Source organism: Eptatretus burgeri, chromosome 14 (genome assembly GCF_056783735.1).
Source record: "Eptatretus burgeri isolate ZD-2024b chromosome 14, Ebu_testis_v1, whole genome shotgun sequence".
Taxonomy (NCBI): Eukaryota; Metazoa; Chordata; class Myxini; order Myxiniformes; family Myxinidae; genus Eptatretus; species Eptatretus burgeri.
Window position 1 is genome coordinate 74,733,914 of NC_140974.1, and position 27,726 is coordinate 74,761,639.

The 27,726-nt window shown below is 45.6% G+C and overlaps 2 protein-coding genes across 15 annotated transcripts in view; both read right to left on the bottom strand.

Moving 5' to 3' along the window:
* Positions 1-27,726, bottom strand: part of LOC147013640 (rab GTPase-activating protein 1-like) — a 337,271-nt gene that overhangs the window by 117,457 nt on the left and 192,088 nt on the right. For all 13 annotated transcript variants that reach the window (XM_085855705.1, XM_085855704.1, XM_085855702.1 and 10 more), the window contains one exon: positions 2,512-2,625. In XM_085855705.1, the coding sequence (XP_085711831.1) occupies positions 2,512-2,625 (114 nt within the window). The remainder of the gene's footprint in view (positions 1-2,511; positions 2,626-27,726) is intronic.
* Positions 1-27,726, bottom strand: part of LOC147013642 (G protein-coupled receptor 52-like) — a 56,737-nt gene that overhangs the window by 25,354 nt on the left and 3,657 nt on the right. For both annotated transcript variants that reach the window (XM_085855710.1, XM_085855709.1), the window contains one exon: positions 2,512-2,625. The gene's annotated coding sequence lies outside the window, so the exon portion shown is untranslated. The remainder of the gene's footprint in view (positions 1-2,511; positions 2,626-27,726) is intronic.

Here is a 27,726-nt window from a genome sequence, read left to right on the forward strand (position 1 = left end):
ATACATTGAAAACCATTCAACAGAGGAAATTAAAACTTTACCACATGTTAAATGACCATGCACATATTACTTGGATGATGCAAGCACACACATAACATACATGGTGGATTAAACAAAGCCTAATGCCCAGAGACAATGTCACTTCATCACGTTAGAAATTAGAATCATTGTATTCGCTTCAGCCCTTGTTGTGCTTGGCTGGTGAAAAAATGTGACGAAGAGAAAGAAATACAATTTGGCGTTTTAACAATCTCCCGATTTACACTTTATCGATCCATGTTGGTGTCTTTATGAGCCTTGGTAGTTATGAAAACACTCGAACGAGAATAAAAGTGACTTTGTAAAGGCTTATGAATGGACTCGAGAGCAGACTTTTCAAAGTATAATTTGTACACATTTACCTCAAATGTTTTGATCGATGTGATTACAAATTTGCCACGAGAAGAGTTGGCTTGCACCAAGTCCTTCTCAATGCTGCGTGAGTAAGTATTCGATGAATACCATCTCGTTACACATGTGATGTCATTGGTGGAGAGTTAAGATTGAGTTACCAAGGTTCTTATCAAACATCAAAATAGATAATTGGTACAATTGTTATCATCAATGCTGTTATCATATTGTACGATATCCTTGAGTTAATTTTGAACTCTATGTTAAATACGAGTACTGTAGTATGATTTCAAATGAACACCTCTGTGAGAGCTGCACAGAACCTTTGTATCTGATTGTGTGGGGTGGGGACGTGGCCTTCCTTCACCTTAGAATCACACCTTTGGCTCTGCAGTAGCTGAGAGTATCGATCTGGTTGGCAGCACGTCGGCAGATGATTAGCGCCATGATGACGTTGCTGCATCACTTCCACTTCCTGGTTTGTTCCATCATCACCGCATGGGAGACACTTTGCCATGGCCTCCTGTCGAGGATGTGGCGTGCAGAGCGGCTGTGCCCAAGCAGGCATTTCGCTTGACGAGCCGTTCCAAGCTACGTGACCCGAGTCTCTCTGGGTTTATCGCCAAAGCTGTGACTGATCTGTTGAACGTGGCCCTGACCATGGCATCGCTGTGTCGGGGCCGGTCCGACCCGCTGGAGTGGTGGAATCAGGTGTGGTCGCAGAGGGAGGATGCTGGTATGATGACCGAGGCCCAAGGGGAAGAGCGGCCGAGCAGGTGTAGTTCACGCAGCCACACTCGATACCAGGGCGAACGAAGTGCTCCGGAGGCTGGAGCGGTACGCACTTGGTCTCGTGTTGACGTGTGGAGGCATATGGTCCCAGGTTCTGGGCCGGTTGTTCCTGCTGCTCTGCGTCTGCAGGTCCGTTCCTGCAGCCCATTTGTGGGGGCTGGGCGCACGGACCGCAACAGTGCTCCCTCCGTGCACCCTGGACATTCGCAGGTCCTGCTGGCCGTTTGCGGATATGGTGCAGGTGATGTCCTCGCTGCTGCCAGCGCTCTGTGTGCCCTGGCTGAGTGAGCTTTGAGCTGAGGGGGCTCTGTGCTTGGACACCTTTTGTTGTAATTTAAAATGTCTATTTCTGCTTTCTGGCTAATTTGCATTTTCATTATATACATTTATTTTCATGAATAATATACATATTCATGCAATTTTATCTGATTATTATTCTTTCTTTATATGCATATATTTGTAAGTTTGTTTTATTGTTGTAAACTTGACAAATATCAGTCTTCGGACTGCCTTGTCCAGTGTTTGAAGTTCTCAATAAACTGAAATGATTGAGTTATTTTTAGCTGTGGGTAAACAGAAGTCGTGTATTCCTCATCTTCTCTGCACCTCTGGCTCTTCATTCTTCCCTACTTCGTAGTGTTTCTCCCAGCTGGGAAGAGCTGTGACTGATGTTGTAATGTGACCACCAATGTTTAAGCGGTGTAGCCACTTCAATGTTTGGTATGTCCTACCATCCATCAAAAGATGAAGAAGAAGAACCTCTCTAAACCTCCTTGCGGGGGATAACCAGTCGCAAGTTGGCATTAGCAGTTTTGCCACATGTGCCCATGTACCCACGCACTCAAACAGATCCTTATTTATTTTTTTATTTTGAACTGCATCGCTTCTTTTAGTCACAGCTCGACTTTTATTTTGATCTTATCAACAAACCATCTCATGCTGATCCGCAAGTGCAGGTGCACCTAGATATAGTTAAACTGGTGTACCTTCCATCATCTCACATCTATCTGTGAGTTTGCTCTTCTGTACTAATTATATATTTGCTTGCATTTTGCCTCCCTGTGAATTAAGTTTTAATTGTTAAAACAGCAGTTGTTCTGGAAGCCAAAATCTGTACACGTGCAGCCATTTTACACCTGCCATACTTTGGTTGCCTGTTTGTCTCTGTTGTTGTTATTGTTTTTTCTCTCTCAAAATGAGACTCAAAGTTCCACTCCAGCTTTACCTATTTGTACGTCAGTCTCATTGGTGGATAACGTGTGAACAACTGTACAATATCCAAACACAAACATCTCGATACTCTAAAAGGAAGACAAAAAAAAAACTCACTTTGCAGATCTTATAAAGTGCATCTTGTCCATCTCCACCACTGTCTTTGAAGTGTTCGTGTGCAGGAAAAGTACGGTTGATATCCCTCGTAATGGCAGAATCGTGGGGAGAGGCCTGTAGTCCAAAAGGGATGTCAAGTCATGGATCAAGTATATGGGGGTGTGAGGGACATGTCAAAGGCATAGCTATGGCAGTGAACGCAGAGCATGGCATGGGAAATTGAACACCCCGAAATGTGAATTAAATAATGAATTGTAAAGGTTTAAGACAATGTACATAATGCAAGCGACACAGGATGGAAAATTTGAAAATAGAGGTTCAACGTCATGTTTCCCCTCAACGGAAAGTTAACAAAAGTTCCATCTGGAGGAAATAAATCTTAAGTTGAAAGTAGTTAAATGGAGAATATTCTCTCCCCTGCACACTTTTCCAAACCTGCAAAACTTCACAATTATGACTTCTGCTTGACTCACAGAACTATGAAAACGTGAACAATATATTTGTCTCATTATCACAATCTTCATAACTTCCCATGTTCCATGAACAGGCTCATCAAGGCTGCAACGTACAAACCGATATTATATACTATCCTGCACAAAGCCCTGGAACACCCGGATCGAGTTGTGAGAATTTTGTACAGGTGCTATTGAATTGTATCATTGTGTACGTCATCAATATACAGGACATAATGAAGTCACATTGCTCAGTTTCAGAGCATCATACTCCAGGTAAAGGTGACATCCTAGTTCAAACGAGGAATGATAATCAGCCATCAATTAGTTGGCGTCTCGATTTGGGAAAATACAAATACCCAGCCATATCAACCTTGGGGAATGACATCATCAAATGGTGGACTGCAGGCAATACAACCAGGACACATCAAGCACTTTCACTTTCTTATCTAATTTCCCGGAATGTATGAGGTGCCTATGTCTTGTTTAGAGATAAGGTTGACTGTCGAAGGGGCTTGCGTGCATAAAGGCCAAAATCTTTCTCATGTGACACTGCATATATCAGTAAATACGTGCTCAATTAAACAAAAACCTGTAATTTCCAACCTGCTCGATTGTCTTTCTCCATTGGTGAGATGTAGTATGTAATTAGTAGACGGGAGTTTCACCCCACTGGTTCTCTACAGTAGACGGTAAACAGTAGCCAAGGTTTTCATCGACGGTAACTTGCTCGGAGTCTGATAACAACATATAGTGAAAATGTTGAGAGTGCAGGCCTTATCTCAGGTAACGAATTCACAGGGAAGGTAACGCAGGATTTGGACGTGGGCACCATACCAGATTTGTTGTTTCAGACTAATTCTGGTGGCTTGGCAGCTCATCGTGCCGCGGAGTTACCTGCAGCTCATCGGCTTCAGGGTCAATGGTCAGGAAGCGGGTGCGAGAGTGGCCACTCGTGACCCAGCTGGCGAACCCATATAACAATCGCTTATTTTATGGAATCTTGTAAAATTGCAGTCTTATGTTCAAACTGTGTTTCATTATTCAGTACAGTGTGCTTAGTTTACTAAACAGTAGTGTCAGGAACCTTTGATTGAGGCCTGTACGTTAGGCCGTCATCGATACAAGTTGCTTTTTGTCCAAGGCTTTTGGAAGAGCTGCAACACAAATCATGCACAAACATGCAGTCAAATACATGAGGCAACTTGAAACGGGCAAACACAGCCTGTGACTTTGGGGAAAGTGATATAACTTCCCGGGGTACGATGAGTAAGTACTGGCGTTGCCATCTTGTGAAGTTGCTTTTCTCTCTGCAGTCAGCAATGCTTTTGAAGTTGAAGCCTCTCCTTTCTCCCCCCCCCCCCCTCACCCACCTAACCCATGGGATGCCAATGCACGACTCTCTCCTCTAAGCTAAATGTGGCATGTCAAGCTGGTCAAACACTTGGAATATGTCGTTCAATCCTGACCAATCTTACATTCTCACTATCTCTCTCCAAAAGGACAGTTTACAGACCTTACAATATACTTTCTTAACAACCCTCTTGAAGAAGTTCAGTCATTAAAGCTCCTGTGTCTCACTATCAGTAATGATCTTTCTTGGGCAAACCGCATTTCAAAGTTGCTCTGCAAAGCCAGCCGCCGACTGGGCCTCCTCCATCGTACAAAGTCCTTCCTTGGCACACCTGAACTCCCATTCAACTAATATTAATTAATTATTATAATTATGGGGTGGATTAACAGGGGTGGAAAAGATCATGGTTTTGGATGGGGGGAAGATATGCGATGGTGAATAGTTGTCTTGAAGACCTGGAGGGAAGAGTGCAATGAACGAGAGTGTGGGAGTTTGTTCAAAAGGTGGGGAAAAAGAGGAATGGAAGAATAAAGGTGAGCAGTGATTCTTAATTTTGGTAGTTTTACCAGGAGCGGCTGCTGGCAGACCTTGAGCACCTTGTGGAAATATGGGGGGTGGTGGGAACAGATTGCAGACAGAGCAGGGGGCGGGGGGAGGCCGGAGGGGAGACGGTAGAAGACCAAAAAACCACTGACCTGTCTGGGGTGAGAGAGTGAGAGAGTGAGAGACCCAAAGACTCAGCCTCATCGCAGGAGATACCAATGATCCTAAATGCCTTGGTTTTCACAGCGTGAATCTGAGAAAAGTGAGAGTCAGGAGCAGCAGCCCAGACGGGAGAGCAGTATTCCATCAGGCTGTGGATGAAAGCTTTGTGCATGGGTCAGGATCTCAGGTGTGCCAAGGAAGGACTTTGCACAACGGATGATGTCCAGTCAACGACTGGCCTTGGAGACCAGCTTGGAAATGTGGCTTTCCCAGGAAGACTTTGGGGTCTTCCCAGGTATTCCAGGTCTTGGGGGTCTCCGGAGTCTTTTTGGTCTTCTTGTGTTTTTGGCGACACTTGGATCTTCAGAGACTTTTGGTTCTTTTGCGTCTTAAGGATCCTCAGTGTCTTTGAGGGTCTCCATTGGTCTATGGGGTCTCAGCAGTCTAAAGGGTTGAAAGGTACATTCCAATCGTACGTAAATAATCGACATATAGTCACATGGCTGGAGATGGACGGACAGACTCACACTGAGACCGAGCTCTTTTTTATATCGAGATATATGTTATGGTGTATTTATATGTAACTGGACTGGATCGGTATTTCGTGTGTACGCCCATGTCGACCATTGTGAAACGTAAATTTAACCATCGCAATCGCCATTTCATGATTTGCTCTTGGCCGACGTAACACAAAATTGGACATTTGGGACTGTTTAGGCTGTGCAGCCCCCTTCGACCTCCAGGACCATGTTGCACCTTTGGCTTGAAAATTACATACAGTGATAATTACTTTATACGGTCCCTTGATCATGCTCGAACTTGCCTTATTTTACAACGTTTTACATTGATAATTTCCAAGGAAACAATGACCATAATCACGTGGCAACATGCGAAGCATGGTTCGCACCAATCATGAAAAGCCACCATTCACATTCACACTCACATGGATATAATCAATGTATTTTCTCTCAAGTTTAAATGCAATTTTTATTGTTTATTTCAATGAAATTCCGATTCTTGTATTTAAGAAAAGCTGTCATGTTTATTTCGAGCTGTGCCATCATTGTGGAAACATGACAAGAACACCTATATAGTCACAAGACGACGCACCCTAAGCTTCAGACTGACCAGCCTTCTCACTATTGTTAATGCACACCTATAGTCTTATGGTTTCTCTTTCCAAACGTCAATCACCAGTTTGGTTTCTGCTCTGGACACTCCTCCGTTGACACGCTCTTTCGGTGCAGCATGGACACAACCTCAAAAAAAAAACAAAAGACCTCGTGAAAGGTCACACGACTTGATGGCACAACGGTTGTAGCATCTGCTCTGAAATAGGGAGGTCTTTGGTTCAAACCCCGGCCGAGTCATCCCGAAGACTTAAAAAAAAACATCTTACGTGTACAGATCTAAAGCATAGATCATGGACAAACAACCACAGGTTGGCAAATGTAGCACAGGCTTTGATGGACTGAATGGACTCCTCCTGCATTGAAGTTCCTTGCAAGGGAACATATAGTTACGAGGAAAAGGGAGGGGGTGCGGGTTCCAGAGGTAGATTGTACTAAGATTGTTGTATGGACCGTGTGGTCCGAGTAGGTACGATTGCCATGCACTGTACCACAGCCTGTTAAACTAACTTGTGCTGTTAAAAGTGACACTGAGGAGACAGCTTATGTACAGGTGAGACCAGGTGAGGAATTATGTGTGAAAGCACATGGAAATGTGCTACTATACGCACTTTAAAAGGAGAGCGTTACAAACGGTCGGCACGTGTGCATGGGCCACGGCAGCAAGATGCGCTGCAAAGCCCAGAAGAGGGTAAAGTACTTCGGGTCTTAGGTAAAAGACCATTTGGCTGTTCGCAGACACATTAGGTCTCCAGCGCAGAGGCCTATCTTGTCTGTGAATAAATAATACCTACTGACCATTATATATTGTCCAAGCTGTTAGTGAGTGACTTTCATGGTCTTCTCTCTGAATGGCCTGCAGAATCCTCCCCACATGTAAGGAGAACACATTGAATGGCCCAACATTACTTCTGTGCACTTTCTAAAATGAGGCGAAGACACCATCGTTGTACAAAAAAGTCATGGCTCAGTGATGATCAGCAAAACCACACTGGAAAATTTGCCCTCAGTTCATTCCTGCTCAGTCGTTCGCTCTACAGACCGATGAGATTGTAAAAGCTACAACTCAATGCCAGGTCTCATTGAGCAAACAAAATAATTATTTATAAAGAGGTGAACTGAGGTGACAGCAAACTTTAATGGAAACCACGTTATTCCAAGAAAACGTACAAAATGACATTCTGACTTCAATGGGTGGGGCCTGGGGAGTCATGGATTCACTGGATCATGGGGTGTAGTGCTGTCAGTACCTGTGCAGGAGGACGAAAGTCCAAGTGTTCAGGTCCTTGTTGCTTCCAGTTTTGCTCTACAGATGAGACTTGGACTCTGACCAGGGATCTGAGATGGAGACTTAATTCCTTTGGTACCAGGTCTCTTCAGAGAATCCTTAGCTATCGCTGGTCAGACTTTGTGTCCAACGAGCGGTTACTCAGAGAAACTCAAATGAGATTTGTTACCTGCATAGTCCATGAGCGTCAGCTGCAGCTGTATGGACATGTGGCTCGTTTTCCTGATGCTGATCCTGCTCACCAGATTCTCTCAGCGAAGGAGCCTCGTGAGTGGAGGAGGCCAATGGGCCGACCAAGTGCCTCGTGGTTGCAGCAGGTTGATGGGCATCTCAAGGAGCTGGGGATGGGCCAGGCATCTGCCTGGGGGATGGCCAGATGGAGGCCTCTGGTGTACTGGCAGAAAGTTGACACAGCGACACATTGCTCCATCACATGCTCCCATACCTGACCTGAGCTGACTTCAATACAGGTAATGATTATCAATTAAGTCACGAAGTAATATGGAATATATCTCGACTCCTTTATGGGCAAGTCAGGGCCAAATTCCTGAAAAAACGCTCATTTTAAGAGCCCTGAAGGCATTTTTGAGTAAAAGTTGGTAACGGACCTTTTAAAGCTAATTTGAATATGCTGAATCCGAAAAATGGGAATACCAAGCCGACTTTTGAGGTTAACTCTGTAAAATCATAAAAACAAAATGGCCGTCAAAACAATGCTGTCCCTGAAACATCCTTTTTACAGATAAGCTGGTGACGTGTTTCTGGCCTAATTCAGAGGTGCTAATCCGAAATACACATGAGCTTACAAAGGTGAAGTTTGGGTTAAGTAAATCAAGTTATGAAAAACAATGTCTTGATTCTTTATTGCATTTTGCAAGGACTTTGCATGACGGAGGATTTCCAGTCGGTGACTGGCTTTGGAGGCGAGGTTTGAAATGTAGCTTTCCCAGGAAAGGTCATGGCAGATAGTGAGACCCAGAAGCTTGGAAGAAAGGACTTCTTCCATAGGATTGTTGAGAAAGTGGATGGGTGGGTTTTCTAAACGGTCCTTTCGAAGAGACATAGTGAGAGTGTGAGATTTGTCCGGATAGAAAGACATGTTCCACGTGTTGGACCAGTTTGTGATTTTATCCAGATCTGCAGTGAGCAAAGAAGCTGATGCTTGCTGGTCTGAGGGATGACTGACGGTACGGCAGAGGGTGGAGTCATCAGCAAAGAGATATAGAGGATTTTCCAGAGAGTCGGAGAGATCATTGATGAAAACCAGAAAAAGAACAGGGCCCAGAACGCTACCTTGAGGAACTCCAGCCTGGACAGGAAGAGGGGATGAAAGAACTCCATTTAGGGCCACACGTTGACTGCGACAGGAGAGGAAGTCTGTGAGCCATGAGTGGAGATGGCCTTGGATACCATAGGAAGAGAGTTAGGTGAGCAGAGCAGGGTGCCAGACCGTGTCAAAAGCACGTGATCTGTCCAGGGATACGGCTCAGTTTTCCTGTCTGGCATTGAGGGCTTCCATCCATTTTTGGGAGAGCAGAAGCAGCATATCCAGAGTAGAGTGACCTGGTCTGAAACCAAGTTGATGATCGGAAATCAAGCCATTGGAGAAGAGAAAGGATTTCATGTCTGAAGCGATGATGGATTCCATAACCTTGCTGATGATTGGGAGAAGGCTGATTGGTCTGTGGTTGCAGGGATCTGTTTTTGCACCTTTTTTATGCAGGGCAGTGATGTTTGCTGATTTCCAAGCAGATGGCAGATGACCTTGAGCAAATGAGAGGGTGAATAGAATAGAGAGAGGGTGAGCAAGAGCAGAAGAGCAGGCTTTGAGGACACGTGGGCTGATGCCGTCTGGACCGGTTGCAGAATCTGAGTCGAGGTTTGACAGCAAGCTCTCCACCTTGTCAGGAGAAAAGGACACAGATTCCAGGGACAGTTCGGTGCGACTGGGTAAGGTGATGGGTTTTGGACACAAGATTTAGCTGCAATCACCGAGTTTAGGCATTCAGCTTTTTCACGTGCGGTATCAGCAGTGCGGCCATTTGAGGTAAGGGAGGGATGGAGGGGGAACATACACCAGAAACAGATTTGATTAGACACCACCAGGATTTTGAGGAGGGAGAGAGGTTTGAGAGTTCAGACTTGAGATTAGAAAGATGTTGTTTTCTGGCTCTCCTGAGGGTAGATACACACTTGTTCCGAGCTTTATGGAAGGAACTGAGATTGCCCTTAGTTGGGTTTGCTTTCCATGAGGCAAAGGCAAGTTGTTTCAGGACAACTGCCTCACCACAAGCTTCAGTGAACCAAGGACGGGAGGAAGGGTAGGACAACTGAAGACGAGAGGGGATAAATCTGTGCATGAGGGAGAGCAAGTTTCTTTGAAAGAATTCCCAGGATGAGTTGATGTTGGAGAAAGTAGCGATAGGAGACCAGTCTATAAGTTTGATGGCTGCTTGGAGACCCTGCCAGTCGGCTTTCGTGAAATGCCAGACTCGACGGCGGTGAGGTGGTTCTCTGATAATAGCCAGAGAGATGTCCACTTTGACAAGGACGTGGTCAGAAGAACCGATTGGAGCGGAGGTAGAGCAACAGATATTTCAGGGAAATTTGTCAAAATCAGATCCAGAAGAGATGGAGTACCATTGGTTGAGATCCGGGTCGGGAAGTTGACCAATTGAGTCAGTCCCAATAAGTCGCAGAAAGCTTTTGCTGAGGTGCCATGAAAGGTGAGAGAGGTACCCACACCTAGCCAACTGGCATGATGACAACTGAAGTCACCACATATGAGGAAGAGAGAGTTTGGATGAGAAGATATAAGATTGTCCATGTTTTCGGATAGTGAGGTTTAGATGGAGTCATCACTGTTAGGTGGACGGTACAGTACACATATAAACATGAGGTGGGAGTGGAGGGAAAGCCTTAGCCAGAGGTATTCCTGGGGGTGTGGGAGAGTGAGGGCAGTGCATGGAGAGTGAAGAATGGAGTCTTTGATGAAGAGCGCAACTCCTCCACCAGGACGAGGCTCAGGTCTGTCATACCGGAGGAGGGAGTAACCAGGGAGAGATACTTGGGAGTCAGACATGTCTTGGGGGAGGAAAGTTTCTGTTAGGCAGATTATGTCTGGTTTGTCAGTGGCAGCCTGTATGGAAAGATCTGAAAGGTTTGAGCGAAGGCCCCGGATATTTGAGGTCAACACTTTTAATGAAGAGGTATGGGAGGGTAGGACAAGGGACGAGGGGGGAGGTAAGGAGGGTTGTTGAAAGAGTGTGGCGGATTGCAGAATAGCTAGGGGAGGGGCCGAATGAGGAGGAGAAAAGGCTCTGTTGTGCTGGGGGAGAGCGGGGACAAGAGAGGGGGAAGAAGGCAGTTGAGGATTTGAGGAGGTGGAGTGAAGAGATGGAGGTGAGAGGGCAGTGGAAGGAGGCAGCTTTGTGCATGAGAGGGGGGGGGAAATTTGAGAAGGATGAGTGAGGGGGATGAAAGGTGGGAGAAAGGTGAGGGGGGAATTTTTGAGAGAGGTGAGAGGATGCTTGGAGGGAAAAGAGTGGGATGGTTGCTTTGAGAGTGAGAGTGAGGGGTGAGAGCTGTGAGTGAGCACTGAAGTTGGAAAAAAAGAATGGTTGATGGAAAGTGAACATTCATAGCAAACTGGGTTTTTTTGTTAAGTTTTAGGTCAGAGATGCGATTTAACACAAATCCTGATGGATGCAATAAAGGCAAATTCAGAGAATGGAGAGAAGAAACGCTGTTACAGTTGGATTTTTTAGGCAAGGTATGAAGGAGAGGTCGAATTGAGAGCAGTCTGTTTAAATAGCAGAAGAGTAGTGCATTATTATACAGTAAAGAGTACCACACGTGTGAAAGAGGAAGATGAAGCATTATAAGAGATCGTTTTTGTTATTATTATTAATGTTTGAGAAAGTTTTCAACAGATTAGGTCATGGAAGTGTCGAAAAAAAATCAAGGAAGAAGAAGAGGAGGAAGAAGAAAGGTGATGAAGAAGAAGAAGAAGCAGAAACAGGAGAAAGGTGGCGTTTTTTTTTTGTTTGTTTTTTTTTGACTTAAGATAAGAAATAGAGTGATTAGTTGGGAGGGATGGGGGTGTTAGGAAAGTGGGGAAGATAGAAATTGAAGGTAATGGGGAGAAAAAACAAATAAACACGATCGTACACTGAGGTGAACAGGTAGGCCTCAAGCCTTGGCTTCAAGCACCCGTTAAGACAACATCGACCAAATCTCACAAAATAGCACGATTTTTGAAACAAAACCGAACTGGGAACACACAGTAACATGTTGGTGAGAAAAATAAACAGTTAAAACGGGACCGATAACGACCGGAAACTTAACTTTGAGATCGTCAGCAGAGAGCCCCGAAGGAGACCTGTCGACCCTCCAAACCCCGAACCGCAATCAACATGAACGGAACTGAACATGAACGGAACGGAACCGTTTAGTGTCATCACCATCAACAACATACTATTTCGAGACAAGCATCTCGTAAGGAGCAAGGAGTCATCAGAATGGGTTGAAGGCCTATGTGTCATCCCGCTTCCATCCCAACTCACTCCCACCTGGAACATGTGGTACTGGACAGTTAGACTCCTTCCAGACCATGGATTGGTAATGCACATGCTGTATGTGCAGCAGGAGGGAATCACTTATTGGGGGCAAGTTTTCTCGATGGCCGGCATTTGTAAACATGATAGTACGCAGGGTATTGACAGAATCAACATTGTCCTTGCCATACATTATGCACACAAACATCTCGACTCACTTAAGCTCCCTGGGCGTCAGGTTTCCTTCTCCCAAATCACCTGGTGGCTTATAGTGATGGAGGAACATTTTCAAAGCTGACCACATATGGTGTATCACACCCGAAAAAAGCATGGAAGAGCAGAAGTGCACTGGTGGGAGCTTGTGAAAGACAGCATCGATGGGTATATATTTTCTCTCCTTTGTAGGTCCTGTCATCATCCACAGGTGATCACAATTCATGCTGCTGAAATGTGATACCTGTAGAAGAAGGACATCTCCATCCTGTTCTGATAGAACTACCGTGTCAAAATGGACATTGATTGCGTGTAGTGTAAGCCTTCTATCGGCTTCCTCGTGTGTTGCCCTAGGTTTGGTGAGGTTAGTGGCTCCATGAGATTACTTGACTTCCTGTTCATCTGCAAATTCACTGAGGACAACAATTTATTTGTCACCGTGTATTTCCCAGTAGCTGCTCTTCTGGCATTAATCTGGCAAAATCTGCCTCGTTTTCAGGTAATGCGATGAAGTTTGACCAGGTGGCAAGATCTGCCTCGTTTTCAGGTAAGGCGAAGAAGTTTGACCAGGTGGCAAGATCTGCCTCGTTTTCAGGTAAGGCGACGAAGTTTGACCAGGTGGCAAGATCTGCATCGTTTTCAGGTAAGGCGACGAAGTTTGACCAGGAATTTGGAAGTGGAAAATCTCTTCCTTCAATCCCACATCGTGTTGGTCGCGCGGTCTTTCTTTGCCTCTGCCTGGCATCTGCTTGAATACATTCATATCTATACTGGTCAAATATAACATCTATGCACCCGTATGACGAGCCTGACTGAAAGACAGACATTTTGAAAACATCTGCTAAATCACCAAATGTCTTGAAACCACTTGGTTTGCCAATGGAGACAACTCTTGCCTGGCCTTCCATTACCAGACAAGCAGATTTCCCACTAAGATCAAGTGTTGCAGGGCATTCGATGTCTGAAATCAATATGTCAACCGACATGGATCTGTTCCCCGTTCTCAGGCAGACATTCATCTGCACAAGAGCAAGTAGTGCATCCATTAATTAGTTCAGGATTTTAGGATGCTCTCAATCTCAATCAATACAGTATAAGGACCAGATGCCCAAGATATTACAAGGCGTTGCAGAAAATTATTGGTTGCTTTCAAGAGTGTTCTTGTTTATTTTGCGACTGTGTTACACCACTTCGTACAGTGTCTCGAATGCGGGAACACTGTTCCTCTTTGTGGGGTCATAGATGGAATGACCTGCATGTGTTTTATTAACTTTACACTCGATTATTTGTTTGCAAGTAATGAGGAACACTACAAATTGAGTATTCATACTTCATCACAAACAAAAAATTCAGTGTAAAGTTAGTAAAATCATGAGGACAAAAAGGATAAACTCCCCTCAAAAAAAGGAATGAAAGTAATGATGTATCGGCAGAGGGAGAGCTTATTTATACACCCAAAGAGGATGATGGAAAAGAGGAAATTACAAAAGAAGAAGGTAAATGATCGATAACAATAAATGTCAGTGTGTCAGTGTGTCTACTCCATAACTTCAAAACTAAGCTGTTAGGGTTAGTCTCATGGTACTGTACATAGTCTAGTGTGAACTGGTGTTGGTGAGTAAAGTTAAATTTACAGCATGGCAGTGGGGCAACAATATGGAACCTTAAAATGACGTAATCTGCCCCAGAATACTCGGCACACATGTGTAGAAACCCTGAGAAACAGATCTTCGGGGAATGCGAACTGCTATCGTACGTGCATGGTAAGGCCTTAGTTATTTTATAACTTGGTTTACGCAGTTCTTCAGCTAAAATGTAGGGTCGGTAGGTCGAAATATAAATATAAATGTAATTTCAATTTTTAGAAATATCTTTTTATGATTTTTTTTTTCGGATGTTCCATGGAAAAGACAAGGGTAGGTGGCGGGAGGGGACGGGGGGGGGGGGATAAATATAAATCCCGGACCAGGAGGATCAAAGAAAACATTGAAAATGGAAAACCATTCAAATGCAGGATGCCCATGTTCACTGTATCATCTCATGTGAAAAACAATAAAGAAGGATTAAAACTTGTTTTTACAATATAGTCTGGCATGTTTTTCTTATAGGAACCTGTTGGATCATCAAACAAATGGAAACAATGCTGAGAAAATTACTGTCCAAGTCGTAGATGTGTGCATGCACACCAGTGCATAGTGCTGGATATGATTAAAAAAAAGGTGTCGACTCGGAGTCAACACGCTCAAAACGGTCAATCAGAGCCATAAACAGCTTAGTTTTCAGTGGGCATCTGATCGTACCATCTTCCCATCCCCATGAGCACATCAAAGGCTGATTTCTGGTCCATTAAAGGATGAATATCAGCATCTCGCAGGGAAACTTTCGCAGGCACCGAAATATTTCAATACGAACAGCGGTGTACAACTTTCGACGGAAACAAAATCGGCACGATCGAGAGTAGCGTGCGAATCATCCCTGTTGCTACACTGAATTGATGCAATAGTTCAACCAGAATATTCGTCGTCAAGATGTTGCGTGGTTAAATCACCAATACAGTAACTTGAATTTATACCGCTGACATACTTCTTAACAACTCATGGCTCGCAGACTTCCTCTCCTGTCGCAGTCACCGTGTGGCCCTAAATGGAGTTCTTTCATCCCCTCTTCTTGTCCAGGCTGGAGATCATCAAGGTAGCGTTCTGGGTCCCATTCTTTTTCTGGTTTTCATCAATGATCTCTCGGACTCTCTGGAAAATCCTCGATATCTCTTTGCTGATGACTCCACCCTCTGCCGTACCATCGGTCATCCCTCAGACCGGCAAGCAGCAGCTTCTTCGCTCACTGCAGATCTGGATAAAATCACAAACTGGTCCAACATGTGGAAAATGTCTTTCAATCCGGACAAATCTCACACTCTCACTATGTCTCTTCGAAAGGACCGTTTAGAAAATCCCCCTATCCACTTTCTCAACAATCCTCTGGAAGAAGTCCTTTCTTTCAAGCTTCTGGGTCCCACTATCTGCCATGACCTTTCCTGGGAAAGCCACATTTCAAACCTCGCCTCCATCGCCGACTGGGAATCTTCTGTCGTGCAAAGTCCTTCCTCGGCCCACCTGAGCCCCTGACCACTTACAAAGCTTTTGTCCACAGCCTGATGGAGTACTGCTCTCTACTCTGGGCTGGTGCTCCTGCCTCCCACTTTTCTCGGCTTCACGGTGTAGAAACCAAGGCATTTCAGATCATTGGCATCTCTCGCAATGAGGCTGAGTCTTTGGGCCTCTCACTCCTTCACCGCAGGTTGGTTGGTGGTCTTTCTGTCTTCTACCGTCTCCTCTCCAGCCTCGCCCCCCCCCAAGCTCTTTCTGCGATTTGTCCCCACCACATTTCCGCAGGGCGCTCAAGGTCCGCCAACAACCCCCTTCTGGTAAAACTACCAAAATCACGAATCACTGCTCACCTTCACCCTTTCATTCCTCTTTTTTCCCGCCTTTGGAATAAACTCCCTCACTCTATTCATTCCCATTCTTCCATCCAGGCCTTGAAAACAGCTGTTCACCACCACCTCTTATCATCCCCCATCCAAATCCTCGATCTTTTCAAACCCCGATAATCCACCCAAGCCCACCTCCTTCAAATTCCCTGCTTTCCTTCCTGAAAGTCCCTGTAATGTCCATCTTCTATTCTCCATGTTCCCCGTCCCATACCTCTCCCTTCCACAGATCTCCTAATGTCTCTGTTCCCCACTGTTTTGTCCTTCCCACTCCCTCCTCTCTTGTCTCATGTCCCCCTTACTGTGCTTTGTGTATTAGCTCTCACATGAGCCTCGACAAGGTATAGAAAAAAAGAAAAGAAAAAAAAACCAACAAACAATCACTTTCGCCCCAGAAACCACAGTCAATCTGAACCACGCTGGCCACTGCTCAGATGCCAGGACCGAAGACGACTGCACAGTTCTACTGCGCAGCTCGGTTAAAGGTGACTCGGCATTTTGGCGCGCACGCACGAAATTATATTTTGAAAATAAATGCTGACATTTACATTTCGGGTTTTGAAACTTTTGCACCTTTGGCAGAATATGTATAAATATAAAAGGCTAAAATGTGTTTTCTATTTATATTTCATTTCAGCAAATATACCGTCGGTGGATCCGTAAACCAAGTTATAAAATAACTAAGGCCTAAGGGTTGTTATATGAAATGGCTCAAAGAGCTTCTTATACAAGTGGAAGGTACATTGTAACGTACCTGAGAGAAAGCTTGAATGTGGGGTGCACCTGCACAACGAAAAAAATGGAGGGAGGCACCTTATCTGGTTCAAGTGCTTTTAAACACCGATGGGAAGATCATATATGGGGCTTGTGAATGCACAGGGGAAGGTGAAAATCATCTTTTAAAATGATGATAGGAATCACATTGGGGGTGGAGGGGGGGGGGGGGGGGTGGCGGGGGGGAGCTGGGAGGGCTTTCATAAACATTATGTTGTTTGTTTGGTTCTGAGGCCACAAGAGAAATTATATTTGATTTTTGCATCGACTGCTAAAAGGAGAAGGGTGTGTGTGTGTGTGTGTGTGTGTGTGTGTGTGTGTGTGTGTGTGTGTGTGTGTGTGTGTGTGTGTGTGTGTGTGCGTGTGTGCGTGTGTGTGCGTGTGTGTGCGTGTGTGTGCGTGCGTGTGTGTGCGTGTGTGTGCGTGTATGTCGTTGGTTATTTCCATCTGAGGGTTTCAGGAGATGGAACGAAGTCCATCCAGGACTCAAAGTATCCACGTCCGCTTCGGTAGGGGATCCCAGTTCATGGACCAAGTTGTTCGACGTCGTTGTTCTCAGAGATTTGTTCCGAGAGATCTTTTGAGAATCGTCACCAAACTCTGGACTGACTTCAATTGTAGTAAGTTTGTGGTAATATTCCTGGGGATGGTTTTCAAAATCTCAGGAAGGTTCTTCTTCATTATTACTGTTCTTCTAATTTTCACTGGTGAAATTTCGATGTTCTTCAGCTTCCAAGATCTTTTTATCTCATTTTTGAGGTCCTGGTATTTGGTCATTTTCTTGATTTCTGCATTATTTAAGCCAAAATAGCTGGGTTCTGATTGATGTTTCAATCAGAAATGATGTATTTTCCTTTTTGTTCCTGAGAAGGCTGGTCGGTCACAAGGCTTTGTTTTCTATGTTCACGCTCGATGGGATCATCAGGTCATGTGTGAGCAAGACGTCCATATTTTCAATGATTGTCCTTGGTTCGTGTTTCTGTGAGTTTTCTGGAACTGGGATGTTGAATTTTTGCAGATATGCAAATTAATAACTTTGCATACTTTGTTGTGCCATGTTGTGTAAAGTTGTTCTGATGATAATTTTTTTGCATCCCGGAAGCAGGTGATTAGTACTTTCTGTTTCTATCATGCAGAACCTACACTTGTCCGTCCGGCTCAGTCCCATGATCGTTTTTAATCCAATGATGTCATGTCCTTGATCTTGGGCATTTATTATTATTCATTCTCCGTCCCAGTTGAGCTGATCTTTTCTTCGTAATTCCAATGAGCCTTCTTTGTCAATCCCAACTTGATCCAATTATTTTTTGTATTTTCTTGCTCCTTTGTCATTCTCCCATTTGTTGATATTCTTTGCCTTTTATCATTTTTGTAATTCAATTATAAATGAACAGGAAAGAAACATGCGTAATGTGGGAAAGTTACGTGCTCAGACTGGGACTCAAACCCAGGTTCTCTACTGAACCATCGCAGTGCTCTCCCATCTGAGCTTTCTGGGCACCACTGAATCAAATGCTTTGCAGAGATGGACATAGGCTGCAAGCAGCACTTACCAAAACTCTCATCTGTGTTCGGTGAGGACTCGAAGAGCAAGGATACGGTCAATCGTTGACCTCTTAGGTGTAAAGCCTGACTGCTCTGGACGCTGGTGCTCAAGCAGATGGTGGCGAACACTATCAATAATTATATCCGAGCAAAGACCTTGCCTGACACAGATAACAGCATCACCCCTCGGCAGCTGTTGCAGTCCTGGCAAACACCTTTCTCTTTCAAGAGAGGGACAACGAGGGCCCGCTTCCAGTCAGTTGGGATGATGCCTGCGTTCCAGACAGAGCACAGAATGACATGCAACAACATGAGCACAGCATTTCCACCAGCCTTGAGAATGACAGGATGGATGCCACAGATCCCAGCAGCTTCACCCCCTTTCAAATGGTTCGTGGCAGCCTGTTTTTCCACAAACAAAGGTGGTTCACAGTTAATTGGAGGGTCAGCAATAGGGACGTAACACCTCTGATATCCAACTCAACAGCTGGTGGAATAGCCTGGTACAGCCGCTCAAAGTAACCGGTCCAGCAGGCCTTCACATCGGACTCCTCTGTCAAAAGGACACCACCATCCACTCAAACTGCAGTACACCGAGGGACGGGCTTGGAGAAATGTAATGCACGGATTCCCCTGCAAGTAGGATGAGAATCACTTGATGAGGTGATGCTCTACTCATTCACAGATTCCTTGGACATAGGCCTCCTCGACCACCCTCAGTGCACAATTATTTTTATGCCTCAACTCCCTGAACAGCTCAACTCTGCCATTAAGCCTGGCCCTGTGACACTGATCAATGGCATCCAGTATCACTTGGGAGACAAAGTTCTTCTTGCCTGACGGTGGGTTCCAAGACATCCACCGGCAACACCAAGGATGGCTGTCTTGAAGGCACTCCACAACTCTTCAGGATTCTGCAAAACACTCAGACCCCTCACATCCCAACTCAGCCTGTTCGCAAACTCTTCAGCAACCCTCTCATCCTTGAGCTTGCCAAACAACCAGCCGAGACTGGGATGGTACCATTCTCCTGGATTTAAGCTGCCACTTCAGAGTTGCTATAACAAGCCTGTGGTTAGTATTGAGGAACTGAGCACTCCGGTAGAAGCTGCAGTTCTGGATCATCTTCCAGTACCCATCAACGAGCACATGGTCAATCATCTTTGCCCCACCACCAGTGTTAGAATACCAAGTCCAACGATGAGCCTGTGGGTGCTGAAACCATGAACGAGCCACCCGAAGTCCACAATTTCTTGCAAAATCAAGGAACTTAGTGCAATATTTGTTCACACTTCCAGATCCGTGGTGACGAACACATGTCTCATAACCATCACTATCAGTGCTCGGTGATGCCTTGAAACTCCCTTAAGACGAGAAGAGTACCTCACCTGGGGCACTGATCAACCACAGACTTGAGCGCAGCATTAAATGCCTCTTTCACATTGAGATCACTCACCTCAGTCGAGCAGGGAAACGACACCCAAGGAGTGATGAATCCTCAGTTTCATAATATGCTCATTGACCGGTGTTACATCAATTATCACGAGAGTCAGCTTATTGGACACAGCAACAGCAATCCCTTGTGGATGGTAACCATCAGAGCCACCAGACCAGTAGAAGGTGTAACCACACGCCATGATCTCATCACTATCCAGTCTCTGAACCTCAGAGAGTGTTGCAATACCGATGTCCAAACGCTGGAGATCAGATGATAGCAGAGACAGGTGTTCATTCTCTTTTCAGGATAGGACATTCCAGGCACCCATCAGAAGGGACTGCCTCAGGTTAACCTGAGGAGACTGCTGTCTGGTGGATGACACCTCAGCACCAACCCGCCACACACCACCACAATCCAACCCAGGAAGGCTACTCCTGTGCTTTTCCTCCCGTCAAAGAATGGGGGTCCCGAAGGGTTTGCCCGAATCCATTCATCTGGTGAGCTGCCTTGTGAAGGGCAGTTGCACAGGAAGCACTCCGATGGAGTGGGTTTTCAGTTTTCTTTGCATTTTTTTCGTATATGTTTTGTGGAATGAAGTGTTTTACAGTGGCCAGAGTGCAAATCTTGCCAACAACCTCCTAGAAAGAGGTACCTAACTGCAGGAGGACGTCCACAGACACAGTTGGGCACCAGAGATGGATGGACGTTGGCTCACAAGGAGCTCCTCCGCCCTTTGACAGGTTTTGTTTTTAATCCTGCTGGGTGTCCATATCCAAACACCCTCCTCACCAGAAAACCTGGTGGGGGAGATGGCTTAGTCGCCGACAACCCGACCATGGAACAGGTTAGTACAGGTTTACATGGTACCTGTAGCAAGTCATAGACCTGATCTGGCCTGACCTTACAATTCCAATCTGCTCTCAGGCGATATCGAATGCTTACAAATGTAGCAATATATATACATTTGTTAAAGAAGAAGAAGGTGCTTCCAACCAAAAGTAAAAACGACATCGACTCCTATAATTTGAGCAAAAAAGCGAGAGCAGACCCTTTCATTTCACTTTTTTGCTCAAATTAGTGGAGTGGATCTTGTTTTTACATACATACATATATATATATATATATATATATATATATATATATATATATATATATATACATATATCTGTAACTTGTAATTATTAAAAATGCACACCCAACTAAAATGACAAAACTCGACCAGACTCGTGCTTATTTTTAATAGAATCTAGCGTGAGCTGATCAAGTCTCAAAGTGGTGTTTATGTCTGGTTGGGAGTTTGTCTCCATACGTGTCCGGGCGGTGTTTATTTCTGGACGGCTCAGCTCCGGACGTGTCCGGGTGGTATTTGTTCCCGATGTGTCTGGGCCGCGTTTGTCTCCCGATGTGTCTGGGCCGCGTTTGTCTCCCGATGTGTCTGGGCCGCGTTTGTCTCCCGATGTGTCTGGGCTGTGTTTGTCTCCCGATGTGTCTGGGCCCTGTTCGTCTCTGCTGTTCTTGCTCTTGCTCACTTGCTCACCCTCTCACTGTTCTATTCACCCTCTCATTTGCTCAAGGTCATCTGCCATTTTTTTTTTGTATACCTTGGTCGAGGCTCGTATGAGAGCTAACACACAACTCACAGCAAGGAGGCATGAGACAAGAGGGGCGGGAGTGGAAGGGACAAAACAGTGGGGAACAGACACATTAGGTGAACTGTGGAAGGGAGAGGGATGGGGATGGGACGGGGAACATGGCGAAGAGAAGATGGACATTTCGGGGACTTTCAGGAAGGAAAGCAGGAGAAATGAAGGAAGTGGGCTTGGGTGGATTATCGGGGGTAGAAAAGATCGAGGATTTGGATGGGGGAAGATAAGAGGTGGTGGTGAACAGCTGTTTTGAAAGACTGGAGGGAAGAATGGGAAAGAATAGAGTGAGGAAGTTTATTCCAAAAGCGGGAAAAAAGAGGAATGAAAGAGTGAAGATGAGCAGTGATTCGTGATTTTGGTAGTTTTACCAGAAGGGGGTTGTTGGCGGACCTTGAGCGCCCTGTGGAAATGTGGTGGGGACAAATCGCAGAGAGAGCAGGGGGGGCAAGGCTGGAGAGGAGTCGGTAGAAGACAGAAAGACCACCGACCAACCTGCGGTGATTGAGTGAGAGGCCCAAAGACTCAGCTTCATTGCGGGAGATGCCGATGATCTTAAATGCCCTGGTTTCGACAGCGTAAAGCCGAGAAAGGTGGGAGGCAGGAGCACCAGCCCAGAGGGGAGAGCAGTACTCCATCAGGCTATGGACAAAAGCTTTGTAAGTGGTCAGGAGCTCAAGAGGGCCGAGGAAGGACTTAGCACGATGGAGGATTCCCAGTCGGCGACTGGCTTTTGAGGTGAGGTTGGAAATGTGACTTTCCCAGGAAAGGTCATGGCAGATAGTGAGACCTAGAAGCTTGAAAGAAAAGACTTCTTCCAGAGGATTGTTGAGAAAGTGTATGGGGGGGTTTTGTAAACGGTCCTTTCGAAGAGACATAGTGAGAGTGTGAGATTTGTCTGGATTGAAAGACATGTTCCACGTGTTGGACCAGTTTGTGATTTTATCCAGATCTGCAGTGAGCGAAGAAGCTGCTGCTTGCCGGTCTGAGGGATGACAGATGGTACGGCAGAGGGTGGAGTCGTCGGCAAAGAGAAATAGAGGATTTTCCAGAGAGTCCGAGAGATCATTGATGAAAACCAGAAAAAGAACAGGGCCCAGAACACTATCTTGAGGAACTCCAGCCTGCACAGGAAGAGGGGATGAAAGAACTCCATTTAGGGCCACACGTTGACTGCGACAGGAGAGGAAGTCTGCGAGCCATGAGTGGAGATGGCCTTGAATACCATGGGAAGAGAGTTTGGTGAGTAGGGCAGGGTGCCAGACTGTGTCAAAAGCACGTGATATGTCCAGGGATACGGCTCGGATTTCCTGTCTGGCATTGAGGACCTCCATCCATTGATGGGAGAGCAGAAGCAGCATATCCAGGGTAGAGTGACCTGGTCTGAAACCAAATTGATGATTGGAAATCAAGCCATTGGAGAAGAGGAAGGATTTCATGTCTGAAGCGATGATGGATTCCATCACCTTGCTGATGATTGGGAGAAGGCTGATTGGTCTGTAGTTACAGGGATCTGTTTTTGCACCTTTTTTATGCAGGGCAGTGATGTTAGCCATCTGCTAAGAAATCAGCAAACATTACTGCTCTGCATAAAAAGGTGCAAAAACAGATCCCTGCAACTACAGAACAATCAGCCATCTTCCAATCATCAGCAAGGTTATAGAGTCCATCATCGCTTCAGACATTAAATCCTTCTCTACTCCAATGGCCTGATTTCTGATCATCAATTTGGATTCAAACCAGGTCACTCTACCCTGGACGTGCTGTTCCTGCTTTCCCAACAATGAATGGAGGTCCACAATGCCAGACATGAGATCAGAGCCATATCCCGAGACAATACGATACGGTGTGGCACCCTGCACTGTCAGTGTGTGTCAGTGTGTCACACACACAATGACACACACACACACGCACACACACAAGCACGTATCGTGCTTTCGATACGGTGTGGCACCCTGCACTGCTCACCAAACTCTCTTCCGATGGTATCCAAAGCAATCTCCACTCTTGACTCGCACTTTGGATGTTTTTCGCCGCATTCAACAGCTCAGTTCATATTGGTGGCGTGTCTTGGTGCCCATGGTAGCGTTTGAGACCGATCGCTTTAGATTGTTGGCCTTGACACATAGTACCGGATGAGTAACATGAACGATTTGACATATTCATCGTTTCTAATATTACCTCCATCAACAGATTAACAACATGGCAGGATAAAAGTCATAAATGCTGAGTTGAACAAACATCCTGAACTCATGAACTTAGCTCAGCAAAGCACGTCGTCTGGGACTCGGCCGTCGGTTTGCCGCCGAACGCTGCTGATTGTGACGTCATCGATTCCCTCTTCGAAAATTCTATCCATACTCGATTTTTTGAATCCACTATCACCTGCGTAAATATATGGAACACATAATGTGAAGATTTCGAAAGTATGAACAGAATATGTTCGGAGAAAAGTGTGTTAGAAGTTCCAGGCTTACGTCCATAATATTACATATTATGATTCTCTCATCCCCTCTTCCTGTCCCGGCTGGAGTTCCTCAAGGCAGTGTTCTGGGCTTTTTCTGTTTTTCATCGATGATCTCTGACTCTCTGGAAAATTCTGTTTGTCTGTTTGCTGATGACTCCACCTTCTACCACACCATCTCAAATCCCACAGATCAGCAAGCAGCAGTCTCTTTACTCTCTGCAGATATTATGGATAAAAGCACAAGCTGGTCCAACACTTGGAACATGTATTTCAACCCTGACAAATCTCACACACTCACTGTCTCTCCAAAAGGACAGTCTAGACCCCCCTCCCCATCCACTTTCTCAACAATCCTCTGGAAGAGGTCCTTTCTTTCAAACTTCTGGGTCTCACTCTCTGCCTTGATCTTTCCTAGGAAAGCCACATTACAAACCTCGCCTCCAAAGCCAGTCGCCGAGCGGGAATCCTCAGTCGTGCAAAGTCCTTCCTCGGCCCACCTAAGCTCCTGACCACAAAGTTTTTGTCCGCAGCCTGATGAAGTACTGCTCTCCCCTCTGGGCTGGTGCTCCTGCTTCCCACCTTTCTCGGCTTCACCCTGTGGAAACCAAGGCATTTCGGATCATTGGCATCTCCGCGATGAGGCTGAGTCTTTGGGCCTCTCACTCTCTCACCGCAGGCAGGTTGGTGGTCTTTCTGTCTTCTACGGTCTCCTCTCCGGTCTCGCCCCCCCCCCCTGCTGTCTGCGATTTGTCCCCACCATATTTCGGCAGGGCGTTCAAGGTCCGCCAACAATCCCCTTCTGGTAAAACTACCAAAATCACGAATCACTGCTCACCTTCGCTCTTTCATTCCTCTTTTTTCCCACCTTTGGAATAAACTCCCTGACTCTGTTCAATCCCATTCTTCCCTCCAGGCCATCAAAACAGACGTTCACCACCACCTCTTATGGTTCCCCATCCAAATTCTCGATCTTTTCTACCCCCGTTAATCCACCCCAAACCCACCTCCTTCAAATTCCCTGCTTTCCTTCCTTAAAGTCCCTGTAATGTCCATCTTGTATACCCCGTGTTCCCCACCCCATCCCTGTCTCTTCCACAGATGTCCTCATGTCTCTGTTCCCCACTGTTTTGTCCTTCCCTCTCCCGCCCCTCTTGCCTCATGCCCCCCTTGCTGTGTGTTGTGTGTTTGCTCTTATACGATCTTCGAGAAGGTATACAAAAAAAACAAAAACAAAAAAAACCCACCGTCCTTATTGTCAGGTCTCGACAGATCAGGTCTGTCACTTGCTATGTACAGGTATCATGTAAACCTGTACTACTCACACGTTTCATGGTCGGGTTGGCGGCGACTAAACTGTCTCCCCCACCAGGTTTCCTGGTGAGGACGGTGTATGATATGGACACCCAGCAGGATTAAAAACAAAACCTGGCAAAGGCAGAGGAGATCCTTGTGAACAAACGGCCATCCATATCTGGTGTCCAACTGTGTCTGCAGACGTCCTCCTACAGTTGGGTTATTTTTTTAGAGGAGGTTGGTGGCAGGATCTGCACTCCAGCCACCGTAAAACACTTCATTCCACAAAACACATTAAAAACGCAAAGAAAACTGAAAACCCACTCTGTGGGAGTACCTCCTGTGCAGCTTCCCTTCATAGGGCAGCTCGACAGATGACATGATTGGGGCAAAGCCTTTTGATGGAATTGAGGCAAAGCCTTTTCCCATTCTTTGATGATAAGAGGAAAAGGCACGGGATAACCTTCCTGGGTCGGATTGCGGTGGTGTGTGTCGGGGTGGTGCTGTGGTGTCATCCACCAGACGGCGGTCTCCTCAGGTTAACCTGAGGAGGGATGGGGGAGCGAGGAAGCAGGGGGGAGCGAGGAGGGGTGGGGGAGTGAGAATGGGTGGGGGAAGGGAAAGCAGCATGAAGGGAGGGTAAAGAAGTATGAGGGGCGGGGCGGGGAGGGGAAAGCAGCATGAGGGGAGGACAAGGTAAGGCAATGTGAGGGGAGGGTCCGTCTGGCCATAAGTACTGTCTGGACACGTCAGGAGATAACCACCATCGGGAAATAAGCACCATCCAGGCACGTATGGAGATAACCACCATCTGAATACGTGTGGAGATAACCACTGTTCGGATACGTGCAGAGATAACCACCTTACGGGCATAACCACCATCCGGATACATGTAGAGATAACCACTATCCAAGCATAACCACCGTCTAGATAAGTTTGGAGAGAGAGAGAGAGAGAGAGGGAGAGAGAGAGAGAGAGAGAGAGAGAGAGAGAGAGAGAGAGAGAGAGAGAGAGAGAGAGAGAGAGAGAGAGAGAGAGAGAGAGAGAGAGAGAGGGGTGTAGGAGGATGCTGCACTGCATAAGGAGGGGGTGGAGTGAGGATTGGACAAAGAGAGAGAGAGAGGGAGAGAGAGAGAGGGTGGGGTAGGGGGGGGGTCGTGGGGAACAGCTCGGAAATCAGGTGTGATCAACTAAATTTTGCTTTGAAACTCACAAAGAGAAACCATTTAACGTTTGTAAAGCACACCGAGTCAAATAAAAAAAAAACAATTGCTTAAGAAACTGTCACGAGGACAAAGGAAAACGTGATCGCTCGTACATTGCTGAGGTTCAAAATTAAAACCTCCAAGATACGCGATGAAACTTTGCCACCATGGCACCCATGTAACCAAGCATGCAGGCATACACAAACACCCATGGAGAATTCCTAAATTACAGATGAAAATGTATCCATACATGTACCTCTATTCTTGTAGCAACTGTCGACTGTACATCCCGTTCGGGACACAAACTGCACCGTCATCCACTCTAGTGTGCTCGGCAAGCGGCTTAAGTACTCAAGCCAGCACTCCAATGAAATGGTTGGCAAGCGATAGCTCTGGCTGAATGTACAAACTATGTCCGAAGTAGACAAATTTACACCTTTTTTAGCAGTTGGAACTGATGCTAAGTTCAATTCTGGAGCTTATATTTTGTAATTTGACTTAGTTTAAGAGATTCTCGAGGTTATTATATCTGTGGAAATGAAATAAAGCCACGCACGCTGGCATCTCCGGGTGTTATAAGCATTGCAATATACCCAGCGATTTGTAGCCATGATAAACAAGCATTTGATAATGTGAGTGAGGGAGGGGGGGGGAACTTTGTCGTTAAGAAATCATTGCGGCCTGTTCCAAGTCAAGGTATGGTTGAGCAGGCCAAAAAACATGGCAGCTTCAGACCCCAGCGAGGTAATCCAGAATATGCCTAACAACCCCATAGGGAGCAAAGTGGCCGAGGATGCGCCTGAAAAAAGGATGCAATTAAATAAGGCCGTTAGTTGTGTTCAAAAGGGGTGTTTTAAATAACGCAAGCACCAAATTTTCACTCTTGCACTTCCTTGGAGTTGTCTTGGTATGCATGCAAAGTTTCAGGCTGTGAGGTTTTATGGTTTTGGAGTTATGGAGGACACAAAAACACACACACACACACACACACACTAGTGTAGAAGATATACATGGTGTTCAAAACGTTATGTGAATGAGATGTTCACAAAAATCCAAGATGCGATTCAGGAAGGTGTGATGAGGCATAAATGTTATAACATGATTTCAAGAAACCCTTGACATTGGGTTATTGTGAATATCTTATTTGCATAACATTTTGAACACCCCTCATAAACGGGGTTTTGGTGCGAGATCATGTTGAAAACCTGCAAAGGAAAGTCGGACTGGGTCGAACTTAATACAGATAGTGTATTAAATCAGTACATATATTTAAAGGAGGACTTGAATGACGTTTTGCATATATCCGAACCTGTAAGCAACCCTCTCTATGCATTGCATTCATGCCGTGCAATCTACAGTTTCAGTAGAAAATAGAAATAGAAGGGAGAATGCATTCAAACAAAACAATATTTATTGGTTATGAGATGAAAGATTTGTATCTGATTGAAACTTGTGGTGACCATGTCATTACAATCCTTTCAAACGGTCACACGTCGGCCACAGAGCAGTACAATACAAATCCAAAATGGCAGCAGTTGCTATAAGATGAGCCATGTGAGTGGCAGTGCTTGAAGATCTAAAGGTTGACAAATTTCTCCGCTGCACATCCTCTGCTTATAGCAACTGCATCACCTGTCCAGTACCTCGAAATAACCAATCATC